Raw genomic sequence first — 16405 nt, 5'->3', positions numbered from 1 at the left:
AGTCAGTTCTTTGTTGAAAACATCACATTATGGTTTGTATCCTCACCAAAGAGAACAATATCGGGGCAGATGTTAACTAAGAGGTAGTACCTAAGTGTCCTCATCGATGAGAGTGAGATAACAAAAGAAGCTGGCAAGAAGAGGTCAATGAAAGGATTCTGTTCTCGGCACTTCACTATCATGACAGTCATTGTCAAGGCGACTAAGCAACGAGTCAGCAAGGATGTGTAAACCACACATGAAACTCATCACAGCAAATAAGGACTTCACATTGGCCTTCTTATACTGCATGCGCTGTGGTATCCATCATTCACATAATGGCAAACACGCCGCTTGGTTGCCTGTTGCAATCTTTCATTGCCGTGTTTTCCCAGCTGCTGCTCAACGTATTTAATTACCCAGTCAGTAAAATAATTGCCGTCCGACGCTTCTGGTCGACTGTGCATTTTTCTGGGCTCCGGGAGGCTTGCATCCGGATCTACAGTAAACCGGCGTGTCATCAAGAGACGGCCACAATCCCGCTCGGAACAACGCCCATATCGGACCCAGAGCATAATCGCAAGGTCGCGACAGTGGTTTTCCTGATCGGTAAGCTGAAAGTTGTGTGCCCCAGCATCAAGGGCCTCATCTGATTAATGCACAGGAGGCCCGGGCTCGGGCAAGAGTACTATTGCAACCAGGCTTGCTGCAGATCTGGGTTTTATCCATCTTGATCCCGACGGGATCATTAGTCGTCTAGGGATCACCGGCCCAGAGGATGAGTGGCTTGCAGTAAAAAACTCTATGGACGAGAACGGAGCTGTTCCCGACTGTATAGTCAGCCTTCTCTTGAAGATAGAAATATTCAAGCATCTAAACGCACACGAGAGTGTGTTTGTGATCGAGGCCTTTCCCCGGTCATACGCGCAATTCATGGAATTCACCAGCGTGAGTCAGCCCTAAGTGCTGAGACCCTCCTAACCGCGTCATAGATCTGTGGCTACGGGCTTACTATCAGCCTTGACGTGTCCTCTGCCACGTTGATGAGACGCTTTATGTTAGAGACTAAATCATTCTCGGAGAAAGTGGCGCAAATGGAGGATTTCCTCAAACGCGAAGACGCTTTTGCTAGAGCAGAACTTGCTCTCTACCCACACGCCAGTTTCAGCGATGGCCTTGTCAAGGTCCGTAAAGCGGATTCTGCATGCTGATTTGAAGTGGATCCTGATCGGCGACAGGTTTGCGCTGAGCTGAAGGTTGAGGAATTTTACCCACATCTGAAAGATCTCGTCACGGTATGACCAGGGAACGAATCCGAAGGAAGATCCGGACACTAACATTACCTAGAGAAAGCTCGCCAGTCCTGAAACAGCCCTCTTGGTCAAAGAACTGGGCATGGAAATGGTGTCCTCAGTGGACTACTTTGAGTCTTAGACTCAGCTCCCCTAATCGTTCTCTACCCAATGGTCGGCCGAGGTCGGGCATGTTCCAGTGAGTTCTTCGTCATGCAACAACGGACTTATTACTTTTCTGAAAAGGTTTGAATTTCCAGCATTTTCGTGTAGTATATTGTACTGGACGATAGTATTGTTGCCGCTAAAAAAAAGGATGGATCAAGCGTTGGCTCTAGCATTCGACCTGTGAAGAAGTAGCATCCAAAACTGAGAAACAGCCCAAAAGGGTGGACGTTCTATTTGATCGGAATTCATTCTAAGTAACACATAAAAAACAGAGAGCTGAATGGTACACGCCATATTATACAATGAAAAAGAGTCTCGATATGTAGATGGCCGACTATGTGGCATAACCTCGTGCTCACCTTTGCTTGGAGTTTTTGAATGCGGAACGGGCCTTCTCTCTTTCAAGCTCCAGAGCTCTGAGGTGGGCTTCTCGCCGCGCGTGGTTTCTCTCCTCCCGTTTCCAGTCTTCTTCTTCTTTCCTCCTCTGTTCGTAGTCTGCCGCTAATTTGCGGTCCTTCTCGCTGAGCCGAGGGGGTTCGGCCAGTGATCCGTCTGCGTTCTTCTTGGGCTCATTGCCCATCGCCGAGTCTAGCTTTCCCTTCACATCAGTTGTAAGATTATCGTAATTCTTTTTGACACTATTGAGTGTACGGTCGACGAAGCTAAGGTTCTGGGCCTGGCCCACCTCTACTGTAGGCACTTCCATTTTTTTATCCGCCTCCTGGGTGTCGAGGATCATGCGGATCGCTCGGCCATGCTCCTCTGGCGACATTCCGGTAGCTTCTGCCGGCTTTTTGGGGATGGCAATGTTGGCAAATTGCCGGAAGCTGTTAGAGGAAAGCATGTACGCCTGCCCCAGAGCAAACAAACCGGTCGATAGGAAATAAAGCTGAAGGGCACTAGGGAAAAAGGACATGAACGCAAAAGAAAGGGCAGGCATTCCGTACAGAACAGCTCTGCCGACGGGTGAGTTCGCCATTTGGTTCATACCGTTCTCTCCACCTTTCTGTGATAACAGTTAGCTTTACCTTGCGGAGTATAGAGGCATACCCGGTCATACCTTAAAAGACAGATACATAGCAAATGCTGTAGCAGCTGGAAGCAGAAAATACGGATCCGCAACCGTGAGATCCTTGATCCAGCCAACAGACTCCACAGCCAATCCGGGCACTGGCAAGGAAGTCATTCCCTTGACAACTCTGTAACAGCCAAAACCCAAAGGAAGCTGAATGAATGGGATCATTGTCTTGTAGAACTTAACGCCATGATCACTGTGGAGTTGCTGCAGCTCCGCTCTCGTTTGCATCATGTCCGCATGTCTCTTCTCGTTTGCAGCCTGCGCCATCTTGGCTCGGAGGGGTGCAACGACGTCTTTCAGATTGTGTATTTTGGTGGAGACATCCGCTGCGCTAAGCATTGGTTTCAGCAGAGCCAAACGGACCAAAAGGCCGGTTCCAACAATACTAGCCCACCATGCAGACCAGCCCAGATGTGGAAATGCTCGATAAAGTATTCAATCATGGACGAAGGGCCCCAGCCATAGTCGAGCCCTAGGTCTTTCAAGTATCCAATCTTCTCAGGAATGGCGGTGATGTCAAAGTCAGAAAGATCGGCTGCTTGTTCGGGTGCGGCTGTGTCTACAGCGGTTGCAGCAGTTGCAGTGGAAGCAGAGGCAGTAGCAGTGGCAGCGGTGGAATTGAATCGTGCGGCCGACGCATGAGGAATGGAGGAGGCAGGCCTCCAGGACAGGTTTCCTGCAAGCGATTGGTTCAGTCTCCCATATCGCACAGGGAATCCCGGGGCATAGGAACGGAATGAAGACATCTGTCAATGTTTAGTATTTGCCGACGGAGGAGAACGCATCCCGATAAACGAACCGATCGACTGGAGCGTGAGAAGGCAGTCAATCGCTGCCGGGCAATGGCAGGCATAGCGCCACGCCCTTTCAGGCCAGCTCCTCCCAGCATCATTGCAGTTAGAGCCAACGGAGAGACAAAAGTCGAATTACGGACTGGGAATAGCGTTCCTGAAGGGAAGAAGCGCGACAACGGCCGATTGATCGGACTTTTTGCGCCAAGCCCGTTTTTTCTGCCGGGCGGCCGGAGAACCCCAGGCTTTTACCGGCTTGTTTATATAAATGGTACATTATATCGGCCAAAAAAGTAATGAGATGATGATGATGATGATGATGAGGATGGTAGACTAGCTGTTGCTAAATCAGAAGGCTGTACAGCTGCAGCTAAGTCATCGCTCTCATGCCAAACTCGAGGTGCTTCGCCAGACGCCATCCAGTCAGACAGAACAAGTACTACTCATGCCTTAGGATCTATGTACATTTGTAATCCCCAACGTATACATTTCATGCTGTAGGAAAAGATAACCAAAGAATCTTGCTAAGAATTCTGCTTCTGTTGTTGTGCTTTTCAGTGTGAGCGCGGTTGCGGAGTCTGATAGTGAGCTCCAGCACCTGTCTTATTCCAACGACGCCGTATCTCACAAGCTAGTATTCCTCCGTGATGGCACTTCTCGAACCTCCACACCAGGACCGACTGTTCTCCGATAGGTAGGGAAGATCTAGTAGTAATATTATAGTATTAGCTTGGTCTGTTCAAGGTATGTAGGACCCCCGTTTGCAGGCAGGGGTGAACAGCAGAAACTGATCAGGTAACAACAGTACCTTTGTGCCAGACCATCCTAGGCGGAAGGCTGCTTCATGTGCAAATAATTCACCAAATCCCAACATGAGTCCATTCACGAAGGGGAGAACCAGGTTGATGGCGGCACCTCGCAAAATACTCCAGATCGTAGGAGGTTTGTAGAGGATCAGAGGAGAACTTGACGTCGACTCGGATAGCTCATTGTTGGCCGAATAATTCTCCGAGTCCGAGCGGACGGTCAATCCAGATTCATAGAGCTCGACGCTCGAGCCTGTGTGGTCACCCGAAGCCATGATGCGGGGGTAAAGGAAGAACGCGCCGTTCAACGAGGGCGGATCGGAGATTGGTCGTAGGGGGAAGATCAATGGGAGGTGGCCGTGATTTTGGCTTGGAAGGATGTTTCAAGGAGACGGGTTCGGATTCTAAGCCCTTTATGACCTAGGTAATGGAGGTTCAGGATTTGTTGACCTGGCTAGAATTGTATCTAATACCTTCCTCGTCATACATGAACTACCTACTACTAGTAGGATGTGATGCTTGGATACACCTGACCGGTTATGTAATCAGGCACTCAACGAAACACCAAACTAATCAATCAGCTATGGTACGGTTCTTTAAAGGTCATAGCTGGCGATGGAAGAAATGCCATATTTCTACTCAGTTTATCATGACGCCTCACCGGACAGGGTACATTGTATGATTTGTTGCGTCACTTCAGTACTACTCCTAGGCTAAAAGTTGAGCAATTATAATACTCTCCAATCGGTTCCGTAGTTACGATGGGACCCAATGGAGCAAACCGCGATGATTGGACACTGGAGGTGCTGATTGAGATGCCACCTGTAGTAGTTCTGTGTATCGTAGCAAATGCCGAGCACCAAGTCGTACATCCACATCTGTTGATGTGTGCTGGGTAGGCAAAGATATATCGCATACATTTCCAACCATGGGAAGAACGAACTTCATTCCCAAGATGGAAGGCAAATTGAAATGAAATGCATGTCCCCCACTGATTCCTGAGGCATCCGTGGAAGATCCCCTCTTCCGATGACCAATCAGGTAACAGTGACGTACCTCATTGGTCCCTCAATTGTTGTTCTTCAGCTTTCTCGGAGATGAACTAAGCATCATCTCGCATATCTTGCACTCCATTCCCCTGGATTCCCTCATTTAGTCCCTCCTTCAAGTACCCTGGCCTTATCACAAATACCCCCGCGCTCTTACAGAAATTACCTGACAACGCTACAAGCTGCTGGGTTTTTAAAGATACCGTCAGCATGGAGCGTAATCCTACCATTCAAGATGAGGACGTCTCTCAGTTTTGTGCCATGACCGGGGTACGCCCTGAGCAAGTAAGTCTCTCTTCCCTTTCGCGCATGCATCTACCCCCCGCTAACTTTATTGTTTCAAAGGCACAGGAGTACCTCGCAGCCAATGGAGGAGATCTTGAGGCTGCGGTGACTGAATTCTTTGCCGAACAAGATGAAGCTTTACAAGAGGGAAACACAGGTGCTGGCCAGACTCTTGGAGAAAGCGAATCGGTGCCGTCCACAGGCCGGTCCCTAGCTGGCAGCTCCTCTCAGTCACCATCGTTCCCCCCCCAACAATCTTCCACATCACGCAAATCTGCCCCGAAAAAGAAATTCGCGACGCTGGGTGATTTCTCCTCCGGCGGTGGTGATGACTCGGAAGAGGAAGATGACGCAGTCAACCGGGATCTGTTTGCTGGGGGTGAAAAGTCTGGGTTAGCTGTGCAGAACCCCGATGATATCAAGAGGAAGATCATCGAAAAAGCAAAACGGTTAGTCAGGGCGCTTCCGTAAAGCAGACTTTTGTAGGTCGTAAAGGCTAAACATCTCTTAGGTCTCAGGTCCCAGCGTCTGATAACTCGGAACCCCAACGGTCTTTCTTTACAGGTCCCGCTCGCACGCTCGGCGGCGATGACACCCCCAGTCGGGTCATCGATGTTCCAAACGAACCTGCCGCGCGACTACCACAGCGCGTTCAGCGGACACTACACTTCTGGGCTGATGGGTTCTCCGTGGACGACGGTGATCTTTACCACTCTGACGACCCCCGAAACGCAGAAATTCTCGATGGCATTCGCCAGGGTCGCGCTCCCCTTTCTATCATGAATGTGCAGCCGGGTCAGGAGGTCGATGTGGAGATCAAACAGCATGAGGAAAAATATGTGAAGCCAAAGCCGAAATACAAGCCTTTCGCTGGTACTGGACAGCGTCTCGGAAGCCCAACGCCGGGTGTGAGAACGCCAACTCCTCCCACTGCTCCTGCCGCCGGCCAGATCAACTCAGACCCTAGCAAGCCTAATGTGGATGAATCGCAGCCGATCGTCACTCTCCAGGTCCGCCTTGGTGACGGAACACGCCTGACTTCCCGATTCAACACTACGCATACGATTGGTGATGTCTATCAGTTTGTCTCTGCCGCCAGTTCGGATAGTCAAAGCCGTCCCTGGGTGCTGATGACCACATTCCCCAGTAAGGAGCTCACTGACAAAACGGCTACCCTTGGAGATCTGGCCGAGTTCAAGCGAGGAGGCGTCGTGGTACAGAAATGGCAATGAAGGGTTAACACATGGTCCACCATTATAGAGTACACAGGTTGGGTGGGACGGGCTCGATTGTTTTCAAAAAGTCTGACGCCGAGGGTCGAGAATATTACAGTTTTCTACGAGACTCGAAGGTGCTGGATGATTCATGATGGCAAGCAATTTAGACCATTGACTTGTCACCCGAGAGCACTAATGAAACATGAAAGATCCATGTTGAGTGATGATCACGACTGATGCTAGTATCTACAGTAGTACTGCTAGTAGAGTACGTAGTAAAAGAGATGGCGAACAGACCACCCAATGGGAATACTTCCAAGTCAATCAGTGATTGATAAGCAAAAATCCACTCCGCAGAATGACGCAGAAATCCCGCGGCGAAATCGGCCTTTGCCATCTTATCAGCAACTCAACCAACTATGCATAGAATCTGATATCCCTCCTACCAAGCTCGAGAATAACAATTGTTACCGGCAAAATGCCTCTAGACGGCGTCAGAAATATTGTGCTGGTGAGTCTTACGCAATTTCTTTAGAGACACAAACAGTAAAGAAAAATTGTACCCCTCATCGCTTATCGATAACGATCGTCTCTGGGTCCCTCTCATTCAGAACAAAGTGATGGCTGGCTGTATAGCAGGCACATTGACCATGAACAAGTTGCGCAAGACATAATAACAAGGAGGACACTAACATGTATCAAAACCATAGGTTCTATCCGGCAAAGGAGGCGTCGGCAAATCCTCCGTCACCCTCCAACTCGCACTGGCCCTCACCTTACAAGGCAAATCAGTCGGTATACTCGATATCGACCTAACAGGCCCCTCGATCCCCCGTCTTGTGGGACTTGAAGATGCAAAGATTACCCAAGCACCCGGGGGCTGGGTCCCCGTAACGGTGCATCCGGCGTCCACAGACGACGGCGCACAACGAGGTTCCCTCCGCTGCATGTCACTGGGATTCCTGCTCCGCGATCGCGGCGACGCTGTCATCTGGCGCGGACCGAAGAAAACTGCCATGATCCGACAGTTTCTATCTGATGTTTACTGGGGGGAGACGGACTACCTACTTGTGGATACGCCCCCTGGCACGAGTGATGAGCATATTGCTTTAGCGGAACAGTTGCTTAGATCCGCAACCACGAATCCGGCCGCTGCGTCGGCGACTATGCCGAGATTGGCGGGCGCGGTTTTGGTTACGACGCCCCAGGCGGTTGCGACGTCGGATGTTCGGAAGGAGGTGAATTTCTGTGTGAAGACGCAGATTCCTATGCTGGGTGTTATTGAGAATATGTCAGGCTATACGTGTCCGTGCTGTGGAGAGGTAACGAATTTGTTCTCGAGCGGCGGGGGGCAGGTGATGGCTCAGGAAACGGGAGTGAAGTTTCTGGGTGCTGTGCCTGTGGATATCCAGTTTGGGGAGTTGGTGGAGGGGAAGGTGGTTGACGAGAGTGACGATGAAGGTGAGGATGGTACGCAGTCGGAGCAGAAGCAGGATGTGGTGGATGAGCGGCCGTTGGTGGAGAGATATAAGGATTGTTGGTCATATTCCCGGTTTGAGGGATTTGCGAAAACACTGCTATCTGAGATAGAGGGTGGCGTGGCGAATTAGTTCTTTTCTTCATGGTTCCTGCTGGTCTGGGTTCGTTGTTTAGAGGGCTTGTTCTCATGTTTACTATACCACCTTTGCATATGAGATTGGAGTTTATATTGGTTCTTAGGCACTGCGGTGTCTGATTCACTGTCTCACTATCTTTCTGCAAACAACAACTAGGCACCGGACAGCGGAAGCTGGGAAACTCCACAAAATATTCATCACACATCTCACCATAGTCATAACTAATTGTAAAGATCATCAAATCCAGTACTTATCCTTCATAACATGTATCATCAATCGTGATCAATAGAAGCAGATACATTTCATCCCAGAGAACAGGAAATCGTTAATCATCATTTGCATATACTCCGGACGTTTCCGGGTCCTGCTGTCGCGCAAGCATCGCGCGCAGCCTCATCTCAGCTGTTGGCAGGGTTTGACCAAAATCCGACCCATCGCGCACAGCATATTTCAGCCAACCGAAGACTTCCGTCAAGAAAGATATTCCTACCGCCGGCAAACTCCAACGTCTTCGCACTACATCAAGATCCAGGCTGTTTCCGAAAAGCGGTTGGCTTTGGATGACATGAGATTCCGATCCCAAAGTATGTCCATCGGCCTGGGCATCGAGAAGAACCTCAGACACAAGGGCCGGTGTTTGAATAAGTCGTCTTCGATCGTCAGTGCCCGATTCAGCATCCGTTGCTAGCAATACCCGACCGCATGACTTTGGCCTAGATGCGATTTCTCGTGTTGTAGGAAGTGGCCCCAGCGCGGATTCTGAATCCACGGTCGTACTAAAGCCCATGGATCGTGGAGTGTCAGGGTGTACTTGAACAGACGACCCGTCTCCACCATAAAATGATGGCATTGATGGAAATCCTGCGTTACGAGGTCCTGTACTGTGCCGGGCATTCTCCATGAGCCCAAATTGCATGGATGATGGATGGTCCCTCCCGTCCATAACACTATGGTCATCATCATAAATAACCACATTGTCGGTGGCCTGTCTTTCATGTTCCGAGCTAGCTTCATCCACGGGCATTAGACCACCAGGTGGCGCCCGGATTTCGCCTAGCGGTGCTATATGGCTACCATATTCGTTGGCTAAACTGAGCTTACTCCGCCCACAGATCTCCCCAATTGAATCCAATGTATGGCGAATATTTGGTTCAATAGCCCGTAGGATGCCATCGATGCTGAAGTCCTCGTCTGAAGGAAGCTCTGGCCCTCGTCTTGGGGTTTCAGCGCGGCCTGCGAATGGGAACGACCGCCGTAGGGACATCTTTGACGTTTTCGTACTATCCCCGGGGCCGCCGGAATAGGCCCGAACCAGGACGGGCTGCGAGGGTGAAGTCGAATGGCGACCGTTAGTTTGAGTTACTTGTCGGTGACTCCAAGAGAGGGGCCTGGAACTTTCACTCAAGTGGCGCAAAGCAGTCGTGCGATACGCCTGAGCAGAGTCGTCCAGAGCTGACTCATAACGATAAGAGTTTGCTTGCTGAGATGGACCAGCAGTCTCAACGACAGGGTGGGAGTGAGCCAGAGGAAACCGAGGCCATCTCTGACGCGACAAGGACGACTGGATTTCATCAGGGTGAGTGAACAGTCTTCTGCCCGACTTATAATCCATTGTACGGACAAGGTTATTTGCAACCACTTGTCGTCGACGCAGTGTTCGTCTGTATGTACAGAGCTCACTAAGTGATGCAGGAGACCGCAGAGGGAATAATGTAGGTAACTTCACCAGCAGTATCTGGTCACGAACCCCACTCTCACACCAGTTCGCAGCAAGTCGTTGAACAGCAGTGTATACCTATCAGACAGTAGTAGAGCGGTTTCTGAGCCACGTATACACGCCGCCATGCATTACTTGGAGACACGGCTGCAAATGAGACACGCAAAGAATGTAACGGGGGTGGCATACATCAAGGGAGCATGATCGCACTTGTTGCAGAACGGGAGCTGTCGGATAGTACGCTGATTGACTGTGGTTGTCGGGAAGATGCAGTTCATGCGCTGGTCGAATAATAATAAGTTTGGTAGTTTAGCCGGTGAAAACAAATTCGTAGCTGAAATACAACATTCTACCCTCTCCTTGAGTCACTAGGGCGAGATATATCTTTTTACTCTTTTATATATATATATATATATATAATTGTTCATATTTTCCTTTTCTGTTTTCTTTTCTCTTTTAGTGATATATCTTGACATCTTTCGGCCGCCCTATAGATAGGGCTCAAAGCCGGGGCTTCGGGTTTGTAACAACCATATATCGACGAAGAGCGACTTTCCAGGTATAACATGAACGTTGGCAGAGCTTCAATACATACTGCTTTCTCCCATGCGTCTAGTCCCAACATGCCCAAAATCAGATGTATACTACTAGTCGTTCTCGATAGATCCGTTACATGGTTGAATCGGTGGAACCAGACCATAAAGGGAAAGCGTTCCAAAGGTCGGGTTCCGGCCAACTCCTCCTAACTTACCCCAGAGCCCGAAACTACCTTCTGCAACTACTCCACCACAGTAGGTTCTTTTCCAACTGATTATTTACGAACTCCCGGTGGATCTTTGCGCGTTTCCAAACTTTCTTTCATCACTCCATTTGCACGCGTAAAGATTGCAATGAATAAGTTTCGCGTATGCAAAACCCCAGTTTTGATCGTTGGTCCCCCGCCATTGTCGCTTTTTGATTAACCGCAATGCGACAGTTTGGCGACTCGGACGAGTCTGCCTCCGACCTCGACGACGATACCTCCGGACTCCCCTTCCCTGAGCCATTGTCCCGTTCCTCCTTTCTCGCCCCCGACTTCGACCCCGCAAAGTACCTGTCCTCCCTGACAAATCGACACCAGAGCCTGGAAGACCTTCGGCAGGAATTACGCGACTTGGACCAGCTGCTGAGTCGGGAGTTACTGGATCTGGTGAATGAGAATTACCAGGATTTCTTGTCGCTTGGGATTGCACTGCAAGGAGGGGAAGAGAAGGTAGAGCAAGTCCGAGTTGGACTGTTGGCATTCCGACGGGATGTCCAGTCCATCCGCGATAAGGTTGACGCCCGATATCAAGAGGCAGAGCAACTGGTGGAAGAGAAGAAGCGCCTACGGAAGAATGCAAATATCGGGAGGGCTTTGTTGGATTACGCCGATCGGGTTGACGAACTGGAAAGAAAATTGATGATTGGAGACACCACACCTGCCCGCCAAGGCGACCATGCTAAGGACCTCGATACAGACTCCGATCTACTGGACAGCGAAAGCGAAGAGAGCGGAGATGAAGAAATCCCGAACGACGCATCAGCCACGCCTCTGGTATCACTGAAGAGGCTCGAACATCACATTCAAAAATACGTCTATCTGACAAGACTGTCGTCGCGGATAGGCGCCGATCATCCGTTCTTGGTCAGTCAACAGTCGCGACTGTCGAAGATCAGATCTGCAATACTCTTGGACCTTAAAACTGCGCTCGAACAGGCGAAGATCGCGGGCGAAAAACGGGATACAAAAACGCTGGCCGTATTGCGTCTCTACAAACTCATGGGGGAGGACACCAGTGCAGTATCTGCACTGAAGAATCTGAAAACATAGAACCCGTCTGGTACATGAACCAGGCTTTTGCATAGCGTTGGCGTTTGGGGTGTTGGGTTCTTCAGGAATAGATATGAAACAATACCATTATACACCGTGTCCTTCCTAATATAACATAATCTGTACACCCAAAAACGTAAAGACTTGAAGCTATTTTACAGACCGCTCAAAGATGCAGTATCGGGGGAATTGTCGGACTTGAACTCTCCGTTCAGACTGAAACCAGGACCATTCGTCGAGCTCAGCACCTAATAATAGTCAGCTAGGATGATACATATCGCTTCAGGGTGGAGGCCAGCCTACCACTTCATGGATCTCCTTGTTTATGCGGTCGTTGAGACCAGCCGCATCCTTTTTGATCTGCTCGAGAGTGGCGCGCAGATTGTCTCGCAATTGCTCAGGGGTGAATGCCAGCTGCCCAATTGGAAGTCGAATGACAGCGTCTCGCTCCCTGTATACCGTACCACCACGCAGCATCTCAACTCTCGAAGCGACGTCTTCAACAACGGTACCTGTCTTTGCACTGGGCATCAGTCCTCTAGGACCGAGGACCCTACCCAGTCCGGCCCTGTTCAACGCCTCCAAGCTATCAGGGTGACAGATCAGACGATCGAACTCAATGATACCCTTTTTCACATTATCAAAAACCTCTTGTTCTCCCACTAGGACGGCTCCTGCCGCACGAGCCTCCTTCTCATGCCTAGATCCAGCAGGGCAGACGACACAAATCCGTGATTCTGTTTGGACTGAGTGGGGAAACCGGAGCATGTTGCGGATCACTGGACCGTCTTTCATCGTCTTCAACCGGATGTGGACTTCGTATTTGGAGGTAGCTGCTTCATGCCCGACTTCGAACGCACGAAGATACCTAGAGAGCAGAACAGATTCCGCGTCAGCAAAAAGGTGAGGTGCGGGCATGGCAAGACACGTTATACGTACCTCATAGCATCGCAAAGCGCGAATTGATCCATATCCTTCAGATCTCTTTGTTTGAACTCTCGAGGACCCTTCTTTGTCTTCTTACTCTTTTCCTTGTTCTTTTTACCTTGTGCTTGAGGATTGTTCTTTGCTCCTCGAACCTGCTGAAAGCTGGAGAGGAGAGGGGCCATTGACACCTGGCGAAGCGGAGAGCGGCATGACGACAAGAGACTCCTTGCCGCGGTGGGCATGAGTGAACCGTAGGAAGCCATTGCGTTGGCTATAAGATGTGACTTCTCGGTGTTCTTGCGGAAAGGGAATGTTTTCTGCCCGAGAGCTCTCCGACTTGCGGGCGGCGGGCGGAGAAATGTGACGCCGGCGGAACCCCAATTGAGTCAATGCCCCTCCAAGTATTTCACGATGCTCTTCTCCCCACAGAAGGTCTAGACGGATTCATTCGGATTTTTAGCCAGTGGATTTGCAGGCATCATGTCTAACATGCAGCTGATCTTGGCCGCAAAGGCCAGCCAGGCAGCTTTGCTCCCTGTTCTTCTGGTCGCAACCTCTATCAATGAAGCACGACCATCCCCGGTGATTAACATCACCTACGAGGATAAGGCTGTTCTTGAACAGGGCGACAAGGCTGTTGTTCAGTTCATTGGTGTTAGCGGAACTCCTGTTTTCGGAACTGTGAACGTTGTCCAAGAGTTGCTCAAGGATTTTCCATTCCTCAACTCGAAGGATCAGAAGCTGGTACGTTACATATCTCTGCAAGCAGTCTATGGTTGCTGCCCTTCTACGGCCTGAGGTAATTCCTCTAACAATGCTACTAGGAGAACGAGTGGCTTTCCCAGATTGATACCTTCACTACCCTCGACTTCAAGGCCCTCGACCCTTTGCTCCAGCGCCTTAATACCCATCTTCTTCTCCGGTCCTTCGTCGTCGGATACTCGCTTTCCACAGCTGACATTGCCTTGTGGGGTGCTCTCCGCGGAAACCGTGTCGCTGTCTCTGCTATCAGAAAGGGAGCTCTTGTCAACTTGACTCGTTGGTTTGTCTTCTTGGAAGATCTCTGTCCGTGGGCCACATCTGCTCTTGAGGCGCTGAATGCCGCAGCAAAGGAAAAGAAGGCTACCAAGGGCAAGGAAGGCGGTGCTAACTACGATGTTGCGCTTCTGAACACTGATAAGGGTGTTGTGACCCGGTTCCCCCCTGAGCCTTCAGGATACCTCCACATTGGTCACGCCAAAGCAGCTCTTCTCAACGATTACTTCGCCCACGAGAAGTACAATGGCACATTGCTTGTCCGCTTCGATGACAGTGAGTAAACCCCACCCCCTACAATATCCTTAATAGCTTTCTCACATCTGTCAAGCCAACCCTACCAAGGAAAACTCTGAGTTCCAGGATGCTATCGTTGAAGATCTTGCTCTCATGGGTATCAAGGCCGACAAGATGAGCTATACTAGTGACTACTTTGACCAGCTCTACGAGTATGGTGTGCAGATTATCAAGGATGGAAAAGCATACGCCGATGATACAGACAAGGAGACTATGGCGGCGCAGAGAATGGACGGTCTGCCTAGCAAGCGTCGCGATGCTACCGTTGAGGAGAACCTTGCTCGATTCGAGGAAATGAAAAAGGGCAGTCCTCAGGGTCTTGGATGGTGTATCCGTGCCAAGGTATGTAAGGTTCATATCCTCACTCCAAGAAAACCTTTCTCACCTCAGTCTTTAGATCTCTGTCGACGACAAGAACAAGGCTCTTAGAGATCCTGTTATCTACCGCTCCAACCCTGACCCCCACCATCGCACGGGCACCAAGTGGAAGATCTACCCCACTTATGACTTTGCATGCCCTATTGTTGACTCTATTGAAGGTGTCACTCATGCTCTTAGAACCATTGAGTACCGTGATCGTAACCCTCAGTACCAATGGATGCTGGACGCCCTCAAACTCCGCACTGTGCAGATCTGGGACTTTGCCCGTATGAACTTCATCCGAACCCTTCTGTCCAAGCGCAAGCTTACTAAGCTTGTTAACGAGGGTGTTGTCTGGGGCTGGGATGACCCCAGGTTCCCTACAATCCGTGGTATCCGAAGACGAGGCATGACCATCCCTGCCCTGAGGGAGTTCATTCTCAGACAGGGCCCTAGCAAGAACATTACAAACCTTGACTGGACCCTCATCTGGGCGACAAACAAGAAGTACATTGACCCAGTTGCACCCCGCCATACCGCTCTCCTCCAGAAGGATGTTGTCAAGACAACTATTAAGGGAGCTCCCGCACCCTACACTGAAGAGAAGCCCAAGCATATTAAGAACCCTTCAGTTGGCACGAAGAAGGTCGCCTACAGTGGCTCCATCCTCCTTGACCAGGAGGATGCCAAGAGCTTCAAGCAGGATGAGGAGATCACCTTGATGAACTGGGGCAATGCCATTGTGCGCCAGATCGTGACTGACCCAAGCTCCGGTGTTGTTAAGGAGCTGGAGCTGGAGCTGCACCTGGAAGGTGATTTCAAGAAGACCGAGAAGAAGGTCACTTGGCTGTCTACTGACCAGGACCTGGTCCCAGTGGAATTGGTCGACTTCGACTACCTTCTCAACAAGGACACCTTACAGGAGGATGATGTTCTTGAGGAGGTTCTGAACAGGAACACTGAGTTCAGGGAGAGTGCCACTGCTGACTGCAATGTTGCCGAGTTGAAGGAGGGCGACATCATCCAGTTTGAGCGTAAGGGATTTTACCGTGTGGACAAGGCTTATGCACCGGGCCAGCCGGCTGTTTTGTTCTACATCCCTACGGGAAAGACCGGCGGTAAATAAGTGTGCAGTCTTAGCTGGGCTCGCTCATAGGATGAGTCACGAAGATATGCTAGAAGAAGTTTGGAAATAAAAAGTCCATTACGCATAGCAGTCCGAAATGGTCACATTGGATGATTATACGGCGTAATCTGGGTGTCGCAGCCACGGAAGTTACACCGGACAAATAAACTTCGTCGCACCCAAAGTCTCCCCAAGCAGTAAGTTCAGCACTACCTGATGAGCCAAGTTGCATGGCTTTAGTGATGAGTGCACGAACTCGGATATCAGACAACCGTCGGAGTGATTCGGTTGTATCAAAATTCAAAACATCAAGGGTAACTTGGTACGTAACGTAGCCATGGAAGGTATGTAGGATTGAAATTTCCACATAACACCAGGCATGATAGAGTGGATGATGAGAGGATTACGTCGTAAGATCATGAACCGGAAACGTTGGGAACGGAAGTCAACTGGAAGGACGTTGAGGTTGGAATTAAAATTTATATCCCGGTTAAGGTTACATTTTGAAGTGTCAAAATGGGTTACCTAAAGGCTAAGGCAATAAGGCATTCACATTAACTCCCTCCTACCCGTTAGCGCCGATCACTGGACGTCTCCATCCAGAATTCCACGCTTTCCCCGCAACATATCCCGTATCCTTCTCATCATTGGCTCATAGCCTCATAGCCTCATAGGCTTTCGTGGTGGTGGTTGCACTCGATGATAAGCCAGCAAGAATGAAGGATTCCGAGCTCTCGTGTTCCCTCTTGTTCCTTCCCATGCTTACCCCACCATCTGTCATCGTTTATAGGAGGTCTCCTGGTCAGGTCT

The 16405-nt window shown here is 50.1% G+C and overlaps 9 protein-coding genes across 9 annotated transcripts; 5 read left to right on the top strand and 4 right to left on the bottom strand.

Annotated features, from left to right (window-relative positions):
• Window positions 1-317: 317 nt before the first annotated feature.
• Window positions 318-1413, top strand: ABOM_010787 (adenylate kinase family protein; the record flags this gene model as incomplete). The annotated part of the gene is made up of 5 exons (XM_022537915.1): window positions 318-588; window positions 644-927; window positions 972-1163; window positions 1218-1274; window positions 1327-1413. 5 exons carry the CDS (start codon window positions 318-320, stop codon window positions 1411-1413), a joined length of 891 nt encoding a protein of 296 aa, XP_022384255.1.
• Window positions 1414-1794: 381 nt separating this feature from the next.
• ABOM_010786 (membrane insertase OXA1) lies at window positions 1795-3406 on the bottom strand (the record flags this gene model as incomplete). The annotated part of the gene is made up of 4 exons (XM_022537914.1): window positions 1795-2445; window positions 2500-2843; window positions 2912-3263; window positions 3317-3406. 4 exons carry the CDS (start codon window positions 3404-3406, stop codon window positions 1795-1797), a joined length of 1437 nt encoding a protein of 478 aa, XP_022384256.1.
• Window positions 3407-3932: 526 nt separating this feature from the next.
• Window positions 3933-4389, bottom strand: ABOM_010785 (TOM13-domain-containing protein; the record flags this gene model as incomplete). The annotated part of the gene is made up of 2 exons (XM_022537913.1): window positions 3933-4013; window positions 4117-4389. 2 exons carry the CDS (start codon window positions 4387-4389, stop codon window positions 3933-3935), a joined length of 354 nt encoding a protein of 117 aa, XP_022384263.1.
• A 984-nt stretch (window positions 4390-5373) lies between these two features.
• ABOM_010784 (protein phosphatase regulator SHP1) lies at window positions 5374-6680 on the top strand (the record flags this gene model as incomplete). The annotated part of the gene is made up of 3 exons (XM_022537912.1): window positions 5374-5448; window positions 5509-5897; window positions 5960-6680. The coding sequence occupies 3 exons, from the start codon at window positions 5374-5376 to the stop codon at window positions 6678-6680; spliced, it is 1185 nt and encodes a 394-aa protein (XP_022384254.1).
• A 463-nt stretch (window positions 6681-7143) lies between these two features.
• ABOM_010783 (Mrp/NBP35 family ATP-binding protein) lies at window positions 7144-8275 on the top strand (the record flags this gene model as incomplete). The annotated part of the gene is made up of 2 exons (XM_022537911.1): window positions 7144-7176; window positions 7376-8275. 2 exons carry the CDS (start codon window positions 7144-7146, stop codon window positions 8273-8275), a joined length of 933 nt encoding a protein of 310 aa, XP_022384253.1.
• Window positions 8276-8606: 331 nt separating this feature from the next.
• Window positions 8607-9893, bottom strand: ABOM_010782 (uncharacterized protein; the record flags this gene model as incomplete). The annotated part of the gene is made up of 1 exon (XM_022537910.1): window positions 8607-9893. One exon carries the CDS (start codon window positions 9891-9893, stop codon window positions 8607-8609), a length of 1287 nt encoding a protein of 428 aa, XP_022384262.1.
• Window positions 9894-10965: 1072 nt separating this feature from the next.
• Window positions 10966-11850, top strand: ABOM_010781 (COG2 family protein; the record flags this gene model as incomplete). The annotated part of the gene is made up of 1 exon (XM_022537909.1): window positions 10966-11850. One exon carries the CDS (start codon window positions 10966-10968, stop codon window positions 11848-11850), a length of 885 nt encoding a protein of 294 aa, XP_022384260.1.
• Window positions 11851-12005: 155 nt separating this feature from the next.
• ABOM_010780 (mitochondrial 54S ribosomal protein uL1m) lies at window positions 12006-13040 on the bottom strand (the record flags this gene model as incomplete). The annotated part of the gene is made up of 3 exons (XM_022537908.1): window positions 12006-12098; window positions 12154-12718; window positions 12790-13040. 3 exons carry the CDS (start codon window positions 13038-13040, stop codon window positions 12006-12008), a joined length of 909 nt encoding a protein of 302 aa, XP_022384261.1.
• A 217-nt stretch (window positions 13041-13257) lies between these two features.
• ABOM_010779 (glutamate--tRNA ligase GUS1) lies at window positions 13258-15595 on the top strand (the record flags this gene model as incomplete). Its single annotated transcript, XM_022537907.1, has 4 exons — window positions 13258-13521; window positions 13602-14088; window positions 14144-14451; window positions 14507-15595. The coding sequence occupies 4 exons, from the start codon at window positions 13258-13260 to the stop codon at window positions 15593-15595; spliced, it is 2148 nt and encodes a 715-aa protein (XP_022384252.1).
• Window positions 15596-16405: the final 810 nt, after the last annotated feature.

The sequence above is a fragment of the Aspergillus bombycis genome, assembly GCF_001792695.1.
Source record: "Aspergillus bombycis strain NRRL26010 chromosome Unknown contig00140, whole genome shotgun sequence".
In the NCBI taxonomy this organism is placed as follows: domain Eukaryota; kingdom Fungi; phylum Ascomycota; class Eurotiomycetes; order Eurotiales; family Aspergillaceae; genus Aspergillus; species Aspergillus bombycis.
The sequence above is the reverse complement of the archived record's forward strand: the minus strand, read 5'-3'. Positions and strand labels throughout refer to the sequence as shown.